Here is a 20,610-nt window from a genome sequence, read left to right on the forward strand (position 1 = left end):
ATACATTAAAATCATTTAACAACATTTACCCATTGAGTTGACCATTGTTCAACAACAAATCATCTTCAAGCTGTCTCAAATTCTTTTTTAAGAAATAAGGCTTGTAGGGAAAGGAAAGTAAGAGAAAAATAGGAAGAAATGAAAGGAAGGAGAAAGAAAAGTAATCAAAGCTAAGCAATATTTAGGAAAATAGTCCAAAAAGCAAAAAGTTTAGTTACACACCCTTTAACTAAAGTTACTGCAATGACAAAGGCAAATGATAATGGGGGGGGATAGTATCTACAAAGGAAGAAGTAATGCCCAAATATATAAAGTGCTCCTAGAAATTAAGAAAAGATGACCTTAAGTCCAACAACAAAAAAAAAAATGAACAAAGTGTAAAGATATTTTAAATAAAACTAAATACTATAAATGGCCCATCCTTTAGCATACAAAAATAAGTTTAATTTCACTCTTAATAAGAAAACTACAAGTTATAGTAAATACCATTTTCCACCTCACTGGCAAAAATACAAAGTTTCATAATGTATCTTGTTATCTAAACTGTGGGGAAACAGGTGCTGCCATACATGGCTGCTGGGTAGTTGAAGGTGACAGAATATGTCAACTGCAAACATGCCACTTTAGTATAAGGATTATTTTGGGCTGAAGGCAACTGAGAAGCAGCAAATACCAAAAAAAAGAAAAGAAAAGAAAAAAGAAAAATTTCTCTGCTCTCCCACTAATGTGCTTACAAGAAGAACATAAGTTTATAAAGGTGTCCCTTCTCCTTTCTGCAAGAAAGAACAAAATTTCCCCCCCAAGACAACTATAGACTCTTATCAGCTTGGAGATGGCATATCAGAAGAATCCATGTAACAAATTTTCCTATTATCTAGACTTTGTTTACCATTAGCTTCACATATATCTATCTCCCTGTAATATGCGACCCCTACAGACTCAAGGTCCTTTTCTTGTCACTTCTCTAAAAATTTATTGTTCTTTGTTGAAGATGCTACATAAGCCTGAGTTTTAAGCCACTTCTTTGAGAGCTACTCTTTCCCTGAATTGTCTCCCATGTACATGGGAAATAAACAAGTTAATAAACTTGCTTTTCTTTTAAATCTTTTAAAAGAGCCCAGCCAAGACCTTAAAAGGGTTGAGGGAAAATTCTTTTTCCTCCCCTACAGAGGTCAAATTAATATCACGACTATGATAACATCGACCAAATTGCAAAGGTATTTTCTCTTTGGCTCAGCCATCTCACATTTGGGAACCCATACTTAGACTTATTTGCCTACATATGAAATGCTGCATGAAAAAGATTAGTAAATGCAAATTTGTTTGTGTCAGAACCCAGTGTCTATCAATAAAAGATTTACTTTTTAAAACTATGGAATAGCCAGGCACTGTGGCACACACCTGTAAGCCTGACAACTGGGAGGTTGAAGTAGGAGGATCACAAGCTCAAGGTCAGACTCAGCAACTTAGCAAGACCCTTAGCAATTTAGCAAGACCCTGTCTCAAAATAAATAAATAAATAAAGGACTGAGGATGTAACTCAGTGGAAAAGCTCCCCTGGGTTCAATCCCCAGTGCAAAAAAACAAACAAAACTATGGTATATCCATACTATGAAATACTATGAAGCAATTAAAGAAAAATAATGTAGAAACATTCTGCATCTTAAATATGATAGAGCTTTAACAGACATATGATTATCAGAACTCATCAAATTTTATACTTAAATTGGATCCAATTTACTGTACAGAGTCTTCCAATAACGTAGATCAGGAAAAAAAGAATCATGGGGCACTGTATGTGAAAAGAAACTCAAACTCTACAATGAAAAAGCATAGTGTTGAACAGTGTGCTATCTTTTGTGGTAAGGAAGAAATAATTATTCATATTTGTTTACATTTGCATTAAGAAATTCCAGGAAGAGAAACAGAAAAATAAAAATACCTGGTTAGAGAGTAGGGTAATTGGAGCATTTGAGAACAAGAATGAATTGAGATTTTTTTTTTTCACGGAACGCCTCCTTGTATTGATTTCTAAACTATGAGAATGTATTACCTGTTTTAAAATGTTCTTAACAAATACTTAAAGCACGTACACAAAGTGGGACAACCTATCTATAGATTTCTCAGGGCATAAGTTAGAAGATTTTAAAGGATTTGAGACACCTGCAACACTTGCAGAATATGAAAAGTTTGGGCTGGGGATATAGCTCAGTTGGTAGAGTGCTTGCCTAGCATGCACAAGGCCCTGGGTTCAATCCCCAGCACCACAAAAAAAAAAAAAAAAAAAAAAAAGAAAGAAAGAAAAGAAAAGTTTTTATGGCTTTAAAAAATAAAAAAGGGAGAGAAAGAACAGTTTTTTTTAAAGTTTCCAAAACTATCTTTAAGCATATAAATTACTCCAAATAGCTTAGGATCTCTAGAAAGGTTCCAGCAGCAGAGTCAAGCACAGTAGCACATGCCCATAATCCCAGTGACTCAGGAGGCTGAGGCAGCAGGATCACAAGTTCCAGGCCAGCCTCAGCAACCTAGTAAGTTCCAAAGCAACTTAGCAAGACTCTGTCTCAAAAATAAATAAATAAATAAATAAATAAATAGGGCTAAGCCTCAGTGGTTAGGTACCTCTGGGTTCAATCTGTAGTATTAAATTTAAAAAAAAAAAAAGATTCCAGCAACAATTAGGAGAAAGCCTGTATACTTCTTGATTTTCTTCTTCCACTGAAAATTATAATTCTCCCAAGAGGATATTTGTTTGTGATTTTAAGTTTTGTGGAGCTATCAAATTAATGTTTATTGAGCTCCCAATACAACAACATTGATCCATGAATTCTGATTCCTTATATTTTACAAATGAAGAAAACAAGGCTTAGAGATGCTTAATCCAATATTTTAAAGAAGTCATATAGTAGAGTTTAAACCAAGCTCTTCTGACTACAATGCTCTTACTTTATCCAGATTTCATTAGCATTACTAGCAGCACACATGTAACTTTACAACACCATGCTTTTTTTTTTTTTTTTAACAACTGATAAAGCTAAAGTTTAACATGAGCACTCAATATTTTTTTTTTTTTTTGGGAGGGGGGGTGCTGGGGATCGAACCCAGGGCCTTGTGCTTACAAGGCAAGCACTCTACTGACTGAGCTATCTCCCCAGCCCCCAGCACTCAAGATTTTAACAGACATCAGAATTACTTGAACAGATTGATAGCCCTATACTCAGAATTTTGAAATCAGTAAGGCTGATTCTCCTAGGGCTGGGTCAAAGATTTGCATGCTAACAAGTTCCCAGGTGATTCTAGTGCAGCATCCAGAGACCAACTTTACCCATTTGACCCAATCCAGATTCTCTACCCATACACTAGCCAACTCAGATGAGTTCAAGGTCTGTTTTAGGAAAATAAAAATTTTCTGTCTCCAAAAAATTTGAAACTCCAGAAAGAAAACAATCAGGCTAGCACACCGTTTCAACCAAATTCATAACATATGTAGTATTTGGCACTTTTCTAAGAGAAGTGACTAGCATGCACATTAAAGATCAGCACTCTGCTTGCTGCAGACAGAAGTCACTTCCTGAAAAAGTGAACACTAAAACGAAACAGGAATGTTAGCCATTTGCTGCCAATAAACAACACATTTTTTTGAAGGTTAAAAAAGTATTAATCTAAAAAAAAGAAATAACTAATAAAATTAAAAACCGGCATAAATTGTTAAATAAAAACATAATAAAAGTTTTAAAATATTTTAAAATGATATTAATCTCATGTTTTCTTGAAAACAGTTTCCTTGACAAAACTAAACCCCAAATTTTTTCACACACACAAAAAAAAAAAAAAAAAAAAAGGAACAGAATACTTTTAGTGTTGCTGGTTTGTTTTCTTATTACATTGTACTTTATCTTATTAAAAGTCTGGCACAAATAAAGACAGTAACTGCATCATACTCAGAAATAAAATTGCAGTCAGTTTTCAAACTGAAATGTACTAGCACATGCATTTAGACAGGTACAGACAGACACTAAACTAAGAAGCATTTAGTGTATGTATATATATATATATATATATATATTTTTTTTTTTTTTTTTTTTTTTGCACTTTTGCAAGAAGCCCCTTTAATGATGTCCTATTAGAAACCTTCGGGGCTGGGGAGATAGCTCAGTTGGTAGAGTGCTTGCCTTGTAAGCACAAGGCCCTGGGTTCAATTCCCAGCACCAAAAAAAAAAAAAAAAGAAAACTTCTACTAAGTTAAGTGGGTCAGAAGGAAAATTCAGGGAGACATGTTTCTAATAGCTTTATTTTCTAATGAACTTATTCATCAATGACTATATAAAATACTGAAGCACAGTCACAGAAAATCTACACTCAAGAGGGTAGATATAATTTTAAAAGTACATTTTTGTGTACATATATACACATATAAAAGTCTCAAAAATCACTTTGGTTGTGGTCAGAACACCCATGCTAACACTTTACAAATTCACTTGATAATTTTTCAAAGATTTTTCTACACTCTAAATTTTTACTTAAACCACTAGGTTTCAAAAAATGCGAAAAATAATTAAGAATTTACATTTATGAAATTAAACCCCTATTTTGCCCTGCAAAAAACTCAACTCAAAGTGGATCAAGGACTTAGGCACTAGAACAGAGATCCTGCACCTAATAGGAAAAAAAGTAGGCCCAAATCTTCACCATGTTGACTTAGGAACTGACTTCCTTAGCAAGACTCCTAAAACACAAGAAGTAAAATCAAGAATCAACAAATGGGATGGATTCAAACTAAAACTTCTTCTCAGCAAAGGAAACAATCAATAATGTGAAGAGAAAGCCTGCAGAATGGGAAAAAATCTTTACCAAATGCATCTCAGCACTAATCTCCAGAATATATAAAGAACTCAAAAAACAACAACAAAAAAACCAAATAACCCAATTGATAAATGGGCTAAGGAACTGAACAGACACTTCACAGAAGAAATACAATCAATCAAATATATGAAAAAATGTTCAACATCTCTAGCAATTAGAGAAAAAATCAAAAGAACTCTAAGATTTTACTTCACTCCAGTCAGAATGGCAATTATCAAGAATACAAGCAACAATAAGTGTTGATGAGGATGTGGGGAAAAGAGGTAGGTTCATACATTGCTGGTGAGACTGCAAATTGGTGCAACCATTATGGAAAATAGAATGGAGATTGCTGAGAAAACTTGGAATAGAACCACCATTTGACCCCAGCTATCCCACTCCTCAGGTCATACCCAAAGGACTTAAAATCAGCATACCACAGTGACACAGTCACATCATGTTTATAGCAGCTCAATCTCAATTCACAATAGTTAAAATATGGAACCAACCTAGACGCCCTTCAACAGATGAATGGATAAAGAAAATGTGGTATAATGCACAATGGAATGTTACTCAGCCTTAAAGAAGAATGAAATTATGGCATTTCCAAGTAAATGGATGGGACTAGAGAATATGCTAAGTGAAATAAGCCAATCCCCAAAAACCAAAGGTCCAATGTTTTCTCTGATATGTGTATAGTAATTCACAATAAGGGGTTGGGGGCTAGGGAAGAATAGAGATACTTTGGATTAGGCAGAGGGGAGTAAAGGGAGGGGAGGGGATAAGGATAGTAGAATGAAACAGACATTACTACCCTATGTGCATATATGATTATACAACTGGTATGATTCTACATCACGTACAACCAAAATGAGAAGTTACTCCATTTATATATGATGTATCAAAATGCACACAAGTACAGTCAAGTATAACTAATTAGAACAAATTTTTAAAAATTTTTTAAAAAGAATTTACATTTGAAAAGAAATAAGGGCCATTCCTTAAAGATTCACATAGCAACAGAAGTTATACAAATTAGAATCTGACTTCATTGATTCCAATTAAACAATAAATTAACCTAAAATCACAACTGGTTAAGAGTTTCAAAGGTAAATCTAGAACACAAAGATTCAAGTTTAATGAAGTTTTGGTTCATTAGTGAAATAAATGTTTGCATGTGTTAGTTACTATGGTTTGAACCCAGGGTTTTGCACATGGCAAACAGGTTACCACTGAGCTATATCTTCAGATCTATTTTTATTTTGTAACAGGGTCTTACGAAGTTGCTCAGGCTGGCCTCAAACTTTACATCCTCCTGTCTCAGTTTCCTAAGGAGCTGAAATCACAGGTATGCACCACTGTACTAGGTTGAAATAAGTTATAAGTTATTTCTAAAACAACAACAACAAAAACACACCTTATTCTTCATTTTTATACTGGATCTTTGAAACAAATGAACAAATTGCACCATTTAATCCAAGGGAAAATGGGTAAGAATTTTAAAGGTAGATCTTGAACATAAAGATTCTTATATTCAATCCAGGTTTGGTTTGTTAATAAAATCAGATAATCTTGGGGAACCTATGTTATATCCCAATCAAAAATATCTTGCAAAATAGAAATTGTCATAGTCTAAAAGGGCAGATTATATGAATAAGTACACTATGTTAACAATTCATTATTTTGAAAGGTAATTTAAAATGTTCAGGTCTTAGTTATTTCACTATTGCAAAAATATTTTTAAATTAATTCAGTTTTCTTTTTTTTTTTTTTAGTTGAAGATGGACACAATAACTTTATTTTGTTTATTTTATGTGTGCTGAGGATCAAATCCAGTGCCTCACAAGTGCTAGGCAAGCACTCTACCACTGAGCCACAACCCCAGCCCCATTATTTCAGTTTTCAAGAAACAAAGACTAATTTTTGGGCTGGGATTGTGACTTAGTGGTAGAGCACTTGCCTATCATGTGTGAGGCACTGGGTTCAATTCTCGGCACCACATAAAATAAATAAATAAAATAAAGGTACCGTGTCCACCTTCATCTAAAAAATATTTTAAAAGACTAATTCTTAAAATTCAGTTTTTTTAAATTAATGATTGTAAATAAACAGACAAGTCACATGACTTAGTTTTGTTTTTACTAACTAAATTACTAATATTGTAGCAATTTTAATTTAAAAATATAATATAGAGCTGTGTGCGGTAGCACATGCCTATAGTCCCAGCTACTCAGGAAGCTGAGGCAAGAACATCACTAGAAACCAGGAATTCTGGGCCATTCTGACAGTATAGGGAGATTCCACCTCAAGAAAGAATTAAAAAAAAAAAAAAAAAGTACAGATTGATTATATTGCTCCATTTGTAAAAGTAAAAGGATGGAAAAAGATATATCAGACAAATTCTAAACCAAGAGAATGCTAGTAAAACTATTAATACTGAACAAAACTATAAAGAAAATTCTAGAACTAAAAGAAGTAAATTAACTGAGCAAAAGCTAGAATTTGAGTTTTCACAGAATATTCTAAATCTGGAAGATACAGGGAACAGAAAAGTAAAAATAACCTAAATGCCTCATTTTACTGGCGTGAGGGTGTATAATCTTGTCACAAATACTGAAAAACTATGTTACAGTACAGAAAAAAGCAGAATATCTGTTAATGGAATGGGAAACTGTAACAGAATTTCTACATTAACAAGGGGGAAAAGGGAGGAATCAAAATTCATCAGCAACAACAGAAACAAAAAAAGGAGAAACATAACGTAAAATAAATAGGCACTGTAAGGGAAACAAAATCAATACATTTACCATCATAAATAACTGTTGAATTAGGTAAAATATTAAAAACAGAAATGTTCCATTTTCGAGAAAGATACACAATAAACAAGAAATATCAGGTGGCAAAAAAAGCACAGAAGTATATCAAATCACACAACCTAGAATTATTTAAAGTTGAAAAATTTTCTAAAGAATGTAGATAGAAAGCAAATGTAAAAAAGGGCTATTAATAAGTCTAAAAAAAGATAAAGGGATGTTTACTACTTAATTAAAATTAAAGCCAGGCGAGACGCATGTAATTCCAGCAACTCAGGAGACTGAGAATGTTTTGAGACCAGCCTCAGCAACTTAGCAAGGCCCTAAACAATTTAATGAGACCTTGTCTCATAATAAAAATAAAAAGAGTTGGGAATGTGACTCAAGTTAAGTATCCCTGGGTTCAATCCCCCATACCAAAAAAAATGAAAAAAAAATTTAAATAGTGCTTTCCTGCAAATGTTTATTATTCTTAAATTATCCTTTTAATAAAGATTCTTTTTTTTTTAAAGTAAGTGGAGTAAGAAAAGGCTTTAGAGCATATAAGATAAATTGTGTTTATTTAATTACCTTAGCATATACTGTTTATTAAATGATATCATTGTTCTCCCTGTATTCTAAATGTAGTAATACAAATAATCATTTGAAATTGCAAATGTTTTATATTAGTAGGAAAAAATCTTCAATATATCATACAAAGGCAAAGATTTTGGCCCAATATTCTTTTTTTTTTATTACTTAAACAAATGGGATACATGTTCTTTCTCTATTTGTACATGAAGTCAAGGCACACGATTTGTGTAATCATAAATTTACATAGGGCAATGTTGTTTGATTCATTCTGTTATTTTTTTGCCTTCCCCCCACCCCTCCAACCCCTCTTTTCTCTCTATACAGTCCTTCCTTCCTCCATTCTTACCACCCTCCTTATCCCTAACCCTAAACCTAACCCTAACCCTAACACTAACCCCTCCTACCCCCATATGTCCTCATCCGCTTATCAGCGAGATCATTCGTCCTTTTGTTTTTTGAGATTGGCTTATCTCACTAGCATGATATTCTCCAATTTCATTCATTTCCCTGCAAATGCCAAAATTTTATCATTCTTCATGGTGGAGTAATATTCCATTGTATATATATGCCACAGTTTCTTTATCCATTCATCAACTGAAGGGCACCTAGTTTGGTTCCACAATCTGGCTATGGAGAATTGAGCAGCTATGAACATTGATGTGGCTGTATCTCTGTAGTATGCTGATTTTAAGTCCTTTGGGTATAGGCCAAGGAGTGGGATAGCTGGGTCAAATGGTGGTTCCATTCCAAGCTTTCTGAGGAATCTCCATACTGCTTTCCAGAGTGGCTACACTAATCTGCAACCCCACCAGCAATGTATGAGTGTACCTTTTTCCCCACATCCTTGCCAACACCTATTGTTGCTTGTGTTCTTGATAATCACCATTCTAATTGGGGTGAGATGAAATCTTAGGGTAGTTTTGATTTGCATTTCTCTTATTACTAGAGATGTTGTACATTTTTTCATGTATCTGTTAATGGCTTGTACATCTTCTTCTGTGAAGGGTCTGTTCATTTCCTTAGCCCATTTGTTGACTGGATTATTTGTATTCTTGGTGTAGAGTTTTTTGAGTTCTTTATAGATTCTGGAAATTACTGCTCTATCTGAAGTATGAGTGGCAAAGATATTCTCCCACTCTGTAGACCCTCTCTTCACATTACTGATAGTTTCCTTTGCTGAGAGAAAGCTTTTTAGTTTGAATCTATCCCAGTGGTTGATTCTTGCTTTTATTTCTCGGGATATGAGAGTCCTATTAAGGAAGTCTGATCCTAAGCCAACAAGTTGAAGGTTTGGACCTACTTTTTCTTCTATAAGATGCAGGGTCTCTGGTGTGATTCCGAGGTCCTTGATCCATTGCGAGTTGAGTTTTGTGCAGGGTGAGAGATAGGGGTTTAATTTCATTCTGTTGCATATGGTTTTCCAGTTTTCCCAGCACCATTTGTTGAAGAGGCTATCTTTTCTCCATTGCATATTTTTGGCACCTTTGTCTAATATGAGAAAATTGTATTTATTTGTGTCCATGTCCTCTATTCTGTACCATTGATCTACCTTTCTATTTTGGTAGCAATACCATGCTGTTTTTGTTACTATTGCTTTGTAATAGAGTTGAAGATCTGGTATTGCGATACCCCCTGCTTTGCTCTTTCTACTGAGGATTGCTTTAGCTATTCTGGGTTTCTTATTCTTCCAGATGAATTTCATAATTGCTTGCTCTATTTCTGTAAGGTACATCATTGGGATTTAAATTGGAATTGCGTTGAATCTGTATAGCACTTTAGGAAGTATGGCCATTTTGACAATATTAATTCTGCCTATCCAAGAACAGGAGAGATCTTTCCATCCTCTAAGGTTTTCTTTAATTTCTTTCTTTAGTGTTCTGTAGTTCTCATTGTAGAGGTCTTTCACCTCTTTTGTGGGATTGATTCCCAAGTATTTCATTTTTTTCGATGCTATTGTGAATGGGGTGGTTTTCCTAATTTCTCTTTCTGAAGATTCATCACTTATGTATAAAAATGCATTGGATTTATGAGCATTGATCTTGTAACCTGCTACCTTACTGAATTCACTTACGAGTTCTAAGAGTTTTCTGGTGGAATTTCCAGGTTCCTCTAAATATATAATCATGTCATCAGTGAACAGGGATAGTTTGAGTTCTTCTTCTCCAATTCGTATCCCTTTAATTTCTTTGGTTTGTCTAATTGCTCTGGCTAGAGTCTCAAGGACGATGTTGAATAGAAGTGGTGAAAGAGGGCATCCCTGCCTTGTTCCAGTTTTTAGGGGGAATGCTTTCAGTTTTTCACCATTTAGAATGATATTGGCCATGGGCTTAGCGTAGATGGCCTTTACAATGTTAAGGAACGTTCCCACTACCCCAATTTTTTCTAGTGTTTTGAGCATGAAGGGATGCTGTAGTTTATCGAATGCTTTTTCTACATCTATTGAAATAATCATGTGATTCTTAACTTTTAGTCTGTTGATATGGTGAATGACATTTATTGATTTCCAGATGTTGAACCAACCTTGCATCCCTGGGATAAAACCCACTTGATCGTGGTGCACTATCTTTTTAATGTATTTTTGTGTGCAATTTGCTAAAATTTTGTTGAGAATTTTTGCGTCGATGTTCATTAAGGATATTGGCCTGAAATTTTCTTTCCTCGATGTGTCTCTGTCTGGTTTAGGTATCAGGGTGATATGGCTTCATAGAATGAGTTTGGAAGGGTTCCCTCCTCTTCTATTTCGTAGAATACTTTGAGGAGTATTGGAGTGAGCTCTTCTTTAAAGTTTTTGTAGAACTCAGCTGAGAACCCATCCAGTCCCAGACTTTTCTTTGTTGGTAGGCTTTTGAGACCTCTTCTATTTCATTGCTTGAAATTGATTTATTTAAGTTGTGTATGTCCTCCTCGTTCAGTTTAGGTAATTCATATGTCTCTAGAAACTTGTTGATGTCTTCGAGGTTTTCTGTTTTGTTGGAGTATAGATTTTCAAAACAGCTTCTAAGTATGTTTTGTATTTCACTCGTGTCTGCTGTGATATTTCCTTGTTCATTCTGAATTTTAGTAATTTGAGTTTTCTCCCTCTTTCTCTGTTAGTGTGGCTAAGGGTTTATCAATTTTATTTATTTTTTCAAAGAACCAACTATTTATTTTGTTAATTTTTCCGATTGTTTCTTTTGTTTCAATTTCATTGATTTCGGCTCTGATTTTAACTATTTCCCATCGTCTACTACTTTTGGTGTTGGTCTGCTCTTCTTTTTCTAGGGCTTTGAGCTGTAGTGTTAAGTCGTTTATTTGTTGATTTCTACTTCTTTTGTTGAATGTGCCCCATGAAATAAATCTTCCTCTAAGTACTGCTTTCGTAGTGTCCCAGAGGTTTTGATATGATGTGTCTTTGTTCTCGTTTACTTCTAAGAATTTTTTAATTTCCCTCCTGATGTCTTCTGTTATCCATTCATCATATAATAGTGTATTATTTAATCTCCAAGTATTGGAGAAGTTTCTGTTTTTTATTCTGTCACTTCTTTCTAATTTCAATCCATTATGATCTGATAGAGTACAAGGTAGTATCTCTATCTTCTTGTATTTGCTAACAGTAGCTTTGTGGCATAAAACATGGTCTATTTTAGAGAAGGATCCATGTGCTGCTGAGAAGAAAGTGTATTCGTTCTTTGTTGGATGGTATATTCTATATAAGTCGGTTAAGTCTAAATTGTTGATTGTGTTATTGAGATTTATGGTTTCTTTATTCAATTTTTGTTTGGACGATCTATCCAGCGGTGAGAGAGGTGTGTTAAAATCGTCTAGTAGTACTGTGTTCTGGTCTATTTGATTTCTAGAATTGAGAAGGATTTGCTTGACGTAAATGGATGAGCCAATGTTCGGGGCATAGATGTTTATGATTGTTATGTCTTGCTGATTTATGCTTCCCTTAAGCAGTATGTAATGTCCTTCTTTATCCCTTCTGACTAGTTTTGGCTTGAAGTCCACATTATCTGTAATGAGGATGGATACTCCAGCTTTTTTGCTGTGTCCGTGTGCATGGTATGTTTTTTCTCATCCTTTCACCTTTAGTCTATGGATATCTCTTTCTATGAGATGAGTCTCTTGCAGGCAGCATATTGTTGGATTTTTCTTTTTAATCCAATCTGCCAGTCTATGTCTTTTGATTGATGAGTTCAGGCCATTAACATTCAGGGTTATTATTGTGATATGATTTGTATTCCCAGTCATTTGACCCTTTTTTTTTTTTTTTGACATGATTTGGTTTCTCCTTTACTTGGCTATTCCTTTAGGCTAGTTCCTCCCGTTGCTAATTTGCATCGTTGTTTTTCATCTCTTCCTCATGGAATATTTTGCTGAGAATGTTCTGTAATGCCGGCTTTCTTTTTGTAAATTCCTTTAGCTTTTGTTTATCATGGAAGGATCTTATTTCATCGTCAAATCTGAAAGTAAGTTTTGCTGGGTATAAGATTCTTGGTTGGCATCCGTTTTCTTTCAGGGCTTGGTAAATGTTGTTCCAGGCCCTTCTAGCTTTTAGGGTCTGGATTGAAAAATATGCTGATATTCTTATTGGTTTCCCCCGAATGTAATTTGATTCTTTTCTTCTTGTGACCTTTAAAATTCTGTCTTTATTTTGTATGTTAGGTATTTTCATAATAATGTGCCTTGGTGTGGGTCTGTTGTAATTTTGTATATTTGGAGTCCTATAAGCCTCTTGTACTTGGTTTTCCATTTCATTCTTCAGATTTGGGAAATTTTCTGATATTATTTCATTGAATAGATTGTTCATTCCTTTGGTTTGCTTCTCTAAGCCTTCCTCAATCCCAATAATTCTTAAGTTTGATCTTTTCATGATATCCTATAATTCTGGTAGAGTCTGTTCATGATTTCTTACCATCTTCTCTGTTTGGTCAACTTTGTTTTCAAGATTAAATATTTTGTCTTCAATATCTGAGTTTCTGTCTTCCAGGTGTTCTATCCTATTGGTTATGCTTTCTATGGAGTTTTTAACTTGGTTTATTGTTTCCTTCATTTCAAGGATTTCTGTTTGGTTTTTTTTCAGTATCTCTAACTCTTTATTGAAATGATCTCTTGCTTCCTGCATTTGCTCTTTTAACGGTTGATTGGTGCGATCATTTAATGCCTGCATTTGCTCTTTCATCTCCTCCTTCAATGCCTGCATTTGCTCTTTCATCTCCTCGTTTGCTTCCCTGATTGTTTTAATTATGTACATTCTGAACTCCCTTTCTGACATATCTTCTGCTGTGCTGTCATTGGGTTTTATTGATATAGTATCTAGGTTTGTTTGGGACATTTTCTTCCCTTGTTTTCTCATATTGGTGAGATGTCAGTGGGACTCTGAGATATTGCAATTTCCTCTATTTGCTTATAGTGTCCCTGTAGATTTCCAGTGTATCACCTCCCAGCCTTCAGTAGCCTGAAGTCTTGGAGTAACTTGATAATGCAGTACTTCCGAAGAAAAATGTCCCTAGCCCGCTACTGGTTCCAGGGCTTGGAGCTGGCTCTGTGTGGAAAGGCTCTCACTGGGAGGCCTGCTCTCAGAAGCTGGCCATGTGGGAGGAGCCCACCGCCCGAGTGCACAGGGCTGCCTGGGGAAGACTCTAGCTGCCCTGCCCTACTCTAATAATCCGCCCCTATCCGGGCCTGCTGCCCGGGCCGAGCTTCACCGGGAGGGGGAGACTCACCCCGTAGCTCTATTTTAGTCCGATTCTCTCAATGCCTCCCTTTCTTGAATCCTGGGTTCTGGAGCAACTGGAGATGCAGTCACCCTCTAGTCCGCCATCTTGGATCACCCCGTGGAAACAGCCAGCGGCTGGAGGGGGCAGGGCCGCCTAGAGAAGTCTCTGGCTGCCCTGCCCTGGTCCCAGAGGCTGCTTGCGGGTTGGAGGTCTCCACTGGCTTGGGGACTTGTGGCTGGCTCTGTGTAGAAAGGCTCTCACTGGGCAGTCTGCTATGAGAAGCTAGCCTTGAAAGGCGCTTCCCGCCGGAGGGAACCGGGCTGCTTGGGGAAGTCCCTGGCTGCCCTGTCCTGGTCCCTGAAGCTACCTGCGGGCCGGAGCTTGCCACGCTGGCTCAGGGACTTGGAGCTGGTTCTGTGCAGAAAGGCCAGTCCAATATTCTTAAGACAAAAACCATTTATTTACATGGCTGGGTGTGGTGAGGCACATCTGTAATCCCAGCAGCTCAGGAGGTTGCAGCAGCAGGGTCACAAATTCAGAGTCAGCCTCAGCAACTTAACAAGGCCCTAAGTGACTTAGCAAGACTCTGATGCAAAATAAAAAATAAAAAGGGCTGGGGATATTGCTCAGTGGTTAAGTGCCCCTGGGCTCAATTCCTGGTACCAAAAATAAAGTGTTTACATGTGACAGGGTTTCATAATGCATCACATACAAATCTTTTCAATATGCCCTCTTTCCCCAAAACATCTCACAAACATTGACTTAACCCCTGATATATAACTGGAAAAACTTCTATCACCATTGTCAGAGTGTGTCCTCTACTATTTTCTAACTGTTACTCAAATCAAAACAAAAATGACTAGGAACTATGACTGTGAATTCAAGTCACTTTAAATTTCTGTTTCTATATTTTTAAAACATGATATGTTTTTGTTTTTTTAATTTTTTTCTTTTAGTTATAGATAGACACAATCCTTTATTTTATTTATTTATTTATTTTTATGTGGTGCTGAGGATCGAACCCAGTGCCTCACACATGCTATGCAAGCACTCTAACACTGAGCCACAACCCCAGCCCCAAAATGTGCTTTAAAAATTCTTTTGGCTTTTAAAGGAAGGAAACAGTATGAAATTTATGAAAGGAATAAAAAAAGAAAAGTAAAGAAAAGGAGAAACTACATAATTGATAAATTTGGTATAATCGATTTATAGAAGTCTAATTTCCTCTAAAGAGAAATGCTGGCATTATCTATGGGGCATTTGTAAAAATGTCATGAAGCTGGCAATAAAGAAAACCTTAACATACTTCTTAAAGTAGAGATTTTAGGGTTGGGGATATAGCTCAGTACTAGAGGACTTACTCAGCATGCATGCAGCCCTGGTTCAATCCCTAGTGTCTGTCCTCCCTGCCCCCACTAAAGAAAGTAGATATTCTATAGATTACATTCTTTAGTCTTAATCCAACCAAATTAAAAGTACATACATATGTATCAAAAGCCAAACAAGTTTAACTACTTTGAAATTAGAAAACATGTTCCTAAACAGATGATCAAAGAAAACTACACTAAAAGTTATCTGAAAAGTAGAAAGAAGAAAACACTTTGTACTAACACATATAGACTGCATCTAAACTTATATTCTGGGGAAACATCCTTTAAATTATTTCAATATTAGGATGAAAAATAAAAGAAGTAATTTAAAACAATTTTTAAAAGAAAAACAAAGTAAATGAAAAGAAACTAGGAAAAAGAAAAATAAACTGAAAAGAATGAAAATAAAATGTCAAAACAAGAGGATAAATAAATCCAAAAGGTAAGTCTTTTGAAAGATGAATAAGCTATATAATAGATTAAATCAACAACAACAAAAAAAGGGAGCAAAATTACAAATGCTTAAGATGTGGAATGAGGAACTCAGAAGATACTGAAAGAATAATGCAATTTGTGGTAAGAAGTTTTGAAGTCAAAGAAACAGATAATTCCTTAGCAAAATAAAAAAACAGAAAATTTGAACAGACAAATTTCCAAATAAGAAAGTCTAAGGGGAGTTAGAAATTTACCACAGATGAGCTCACTGCAGAATTTTTTGCCAATCTTTAGGGAAGAGATAAATGCCTTACTTGGAACTATCCAATTACTAAGATAACATGTCTTCAGATGGGTTTTATTAGAGAAAATGTCAAAACGTCTATCTTTGTAAATGAAATGTAACTAAAGCATTATTCATATTTCCTTTTAATAATATCAATCTGAAAACTGGGGGATGCAGGTGCTAAGATAATTCATCAATCTGGGGTAAAAGATATTACCACTCAGCATCTTTACAAAAACTTAACCAAAAGTATATATCCCAATGTACCTTAAAGTCAAATTAAGATAGCAAAACACATATTTTGTTACTCATTTATTCTAAAATATTTATTAACCACCTATAAGTTCTAGGTAAAAATGTTTATCCCAACAATCTGATAAACATACAGTTTTCCTTCAAGGATTAATTAAAAGGGGAAATCATATGATAAAGCCATTAAGATGTTTCATATTTTAAGAACATTAAGTTACTTACAACTGCAAACTCATCTCTGTCAAGTTTTCCATCATGGTCAATATCACTCAACTCCCAAACCTTAAAAAGAGAAAAGTGAGAAATATCAATGTTCTTTTATTTCATGTGTTGCTTGGGGACAGAGAGAGAAAGTATACTGGTGAAATATAAAAGTGGAGATAAGCAAGTGCCTTGTCATTAAAAGCCTTGAATGGAGTTTGAATTTTTCTTAATTGGAATGGGAAGCTACTAAAAGGTTAGATTCAAGTAATAAAATGACACAATTACTTACAGTTTACAACTCTTACTACATAGAAGAGAAATAGTGGGGAAAAAATAAAGCTTTTTAAAACAATATTTATTGAGCCCCCGCATCTAAGTTAATACTCATTCAGCAGTAGTATAAGTACTATGGTGGTAATGTCATCATCATCATTACTATAGCAGTTATTATCAGTACTAGTGAGTACATTACTTACATTATTATATTTGATACTTACAACCCTATAAACTGGAAAATATGCCCATTTTAAAGATCAGAAAACTGCGACGAGGTTTTCTAATCATTTGCCCACAGTCAAACAACTAAGAAGCAGTGCAGTCAGGATGTGAACCTATGTAATCTGCTCAGGCAGGGAATTAAAGAAAGGGCCAGAGGTTTAGAGAGAGAAGATAAGGTTTGAAATATGAAGAGACAGTAGAGAGAAATCATTTTGGAAACAAAAAAAAAAAAAAAAACAGAGTAGTAAGCAATCAGAAGAACCCCAGCCGAAGTGGGTGATCATAAATTCATGATGACATCAATCTTATTAAGCTGTTTCATATATGCAACCAATGATAATTAGGTTCATGAAAAATCGGATTATTAATAAAGTCAAAGACTACTTAGTGAAGGAAAAAAGTCTTGCAAGCATCTAGGAAAAAGATCTAGAAAGACAAGAATTCAAATCAGAATATGTTAGGGAAGCCTAATAAAGATCTACGTTTTCTCCTAGAAGTATCTTAATATATTTTACATCTTAGTATAATTTTCACTAAGTAGCCAGATTTAACCATTCCACAATATATATATATATATGTATTCAAAACATGTTGTACATGATAAATACATATAATGTTATCTATCAGATTTTTTAAAAAATTACTTTAAAATTGGAAGAAAAATTCAAAACAAAGAATAGAATGTGTGATTTCATGAGGCAGGAGAGATGGAAGAAAACTGTGGCAAAGGGAGTTGGAAAGAGAATATGGCATTATAGGGGTGTGTGTGTGTGTGTGTGTGTGTGTGTGTGACCAAGCTGCATGAGGAAAAAATAATCTCAAAAAATAGACGGGTTGGGGATGTGGTTAAGTGGTAGAACCTTCGCATGCACAAGGCCCTGGATTCAATCCCCAGGCCAGCTAAAAAAGGGGAGGGAGGACAATTTTAGTTTTACAAGATGAAAAAAGTTATAAAGATAGATGGCAGTAATGGTTGAACAACAACAATGTAGTGTACTTATTGCTACTTTACATTTAAAATAGGATAAAATGGTAAATTTCATGTTACATGCATCTTACCACAATAAAAAAAGACAGAGGGAAAGTAGTCTAAGATTTAAAGGTCTGAGTGAAATCAAAGAATTAAAGTCTTGCAAGCATCTAAATAAAAGACCTAGAAAGAAAGTCCAAGTTAAAAAGCAGAATTTATTATTTCAAAGATGAAATTATTCCTTACAAAGACCCCATGATATATGGGGTAAGTAGCAAACATAAAATATTGATGGTCTCACTGTCATGCAGTTGGAGATCAGAGCACACAGCACACGCACACAAAAAAAGGACCTGCTTAAAGGGTTTACAGATAAAACTAACTTCAACCACTTTTATTTTAGAGGGAATAATCAAAAATACAAACTGGGAATAATTTTATATATTAGGTCAGAAAACAGAAAATTCTGTAATAAGGCAACTTTAAAATAAGATTGTACATTTAATAATGACCTACAAGTGTTCCTGGTAAATATAAAATTATAATACATAAGAAATTACATTTAAAACTTAATATCTTACTCTTCCAAGGATTTCCACAGGTAACTTAGAGTTGAGCAACACTGGCTTCACTTTATCACCGGACAAAAATCCATCCACTGGGCTTAAACTATCAAAAATTGCATCATATTTGGCCTTATCTTCACACTAAAATAAATTTTTTTTTAAAAAATGACAAGTTAAGTAATGGTGGGATGACTTAATTGCACTTACAAAAATCAAGTCCTCAAAGAATAGAAAACATACATTTAAAAAACATGTTTTACTTTCATCGTACATGTTAAATAATAATTTCCAAGTGATTCTACTCAAGAATTCAGTGTCCCCTATTCCCTTTGTAGCTAGAACATTCTTTGTTTTTCTGTTAGGTTATATTCCAAAGATTTCAGAGACAAAAGCAACTAGTGCAACCCTCTCACTTAAACAGACATACAGCAAGAAAGTACCTTATCCATAAGACACAGTGTTAGTAACATTTGATGACTTTCTAAACATGGTATTAAGTACATTTCAAATGAAAAGAAATGAATTTTTAAAAATTAAACATCACTACTCTAGGAATAAACACCAAGATCCCCCCAATTTTCCCAAAGCAAAATTTCTTTTTCTTGTCAATAATAAGATATTTCCTAAAATCTTAAATGTTACTTGTATAACATGAAAATCTTCTATTCATTACTTGCCTAGTCAAGGCCAAATTCCTCACTTTTTTGTCACAAAATGACTAACAGAACTGAAAGATTCCTCAAAGACTCCAGTACCAGCACTTTTCTTACTGTCCTTAAATATACATATAAAACAAAAGTCTAATATGGATTGCAATGTATTTCAGAAGTAGGGAAAAGGATATACGTGAGCAGGAAGCAAAACAGGATTTACTTACTTTAACAGCCCATGGAAGCTCAGTTGCAGAGGTTCCACTGGTTAGCAAAGGACTACTGGTATCATGCTAAAATGTAAATAGCACATGAATTATTGAAATCCGTGTATCAATAAGTAATGAAGAAAAATGGTCTTTGGATTTCAAAATATACATACAAAATGCTGAATCTCAAAGTATTTAGAACACTGTCTTACAGTAAGTGGACGTTCATCTATTTTCTACTGAAACAAAATCATTTTTAACCACAAAAACCATTATAGAGAACTAAGTAAAACATGTATTAAAGAAGAAATCCTACTACAACTGAGAGAGAAAGTTATTTGAAAAAAATTCCTTTTTTGATTACTAAGGATTGAACTCAGGGGTTGTTTTACCACTGATTTGCACCCCCAATCCTTTGTATCTCTTTCATTTTGAGGCAGGGTCTCACTAAGTTGCTAAGGCTGACCTCAAATTTGCAATCCTCCTGCCTCAGCCTTCCAAGTAGCTGGGATTATAGACATGGACCACTGCATGCAGCAGATATCTGAATATTAACAAAAATATTTGAAGTCCTATTAAGTGATGAGTTTTCCCCAATGTTATCCTTTAAAAACTGGGAAAATAAACCAACTTAAAATTTGTAAGTTGGAAGTACATGAAACCCATTAATAGCATGCCTCAATTATTATGTTTATCTGTCTGAAGACAGATTAATGTATTTGAAAAATCTTTTTAATAATATAGCTAAGCAACAAATCCCTATATTGACACTTGACTACAGGTCTAAGCAAAGAAGTGCAGACATTCCCAAAGCTGAAGTAAATTCTTAATACTTCTAAAATATTAAGTTTAAAAACAAACAAGAGCTGGGTATAAAGCTCAGTGGTAGATCACTTGCCTAGCATGCACAAGGCCCTCTGAGTTTAATCCCCAGCACCACAAAAAAAAAAAAAAAAAAAAGAATAAAATAAAAACCAAGAAGAGTCATTACATTTCCAAGAAAAAGAGCAGGGTGGAAAGGACTAGCCATAAACACATACTAAAACATTTATCCAATAATGATAATTAGAACAACATAAAATCAGCAGATAAACAGTTTAGGGATAAGAACAAAAGAATCCACACACACACACAAAAAAAAAACCCTAAATACATGAGAAGTAAACTTATGATTGAGGTAGCATTTTAAATCACTCAAGATTGATTATTCAACATGCACTACACTGGGTCTGTGGGGTAGCCATCT

At 34.6% G+C, this 20,610-nt stretch overlaps 1 protein-coding gene across 7 annotated transcripts in view; it reads right to left on the reverse strand.

The window, feature by feature from the left end:
- The window catches only part of EPS15 (epidermal growth factor receptor pathway substrate 15), a 149,967-nt gene that overhangs the window by 94,178 nt on the left and 35,179 nt on the right, over positions 1-20,610 (reverse strand). For all 7 annotated transcript variants that reach the window (XM_079154246.1, XM_079154249.1, XM_079154247.1 and 4 more), the window contains 3 exons: positions 19,383-19,448; positions 18,521-18,646; positions 16,490-16,549 (listed from right to left, as the gene is read on the reverse strand). In XM_079154246.1, coding sequence (XP_079010372.1) covers positions 16,490-16,549; positions 18,521-18,646; positions 19,383-19,448 — 252 coding nt within the window. The remainder of the gene's footprint in view (positions 1-16,489; positions 16,550-18,520; positions 18,647-19,382; positions 19,449-20,610) is intronic.

Source organism: Sciurus vulgaris (assembly GCF_902686455.1).
Source record: "Sciurus vulgaris genome assembly, chromosome: 1".
NCBI lineage: Eukaryota > Metazoa > Chordata > Mammalia > Rodentia > Sciuridae > Sciurus > Sciurus vulgaris.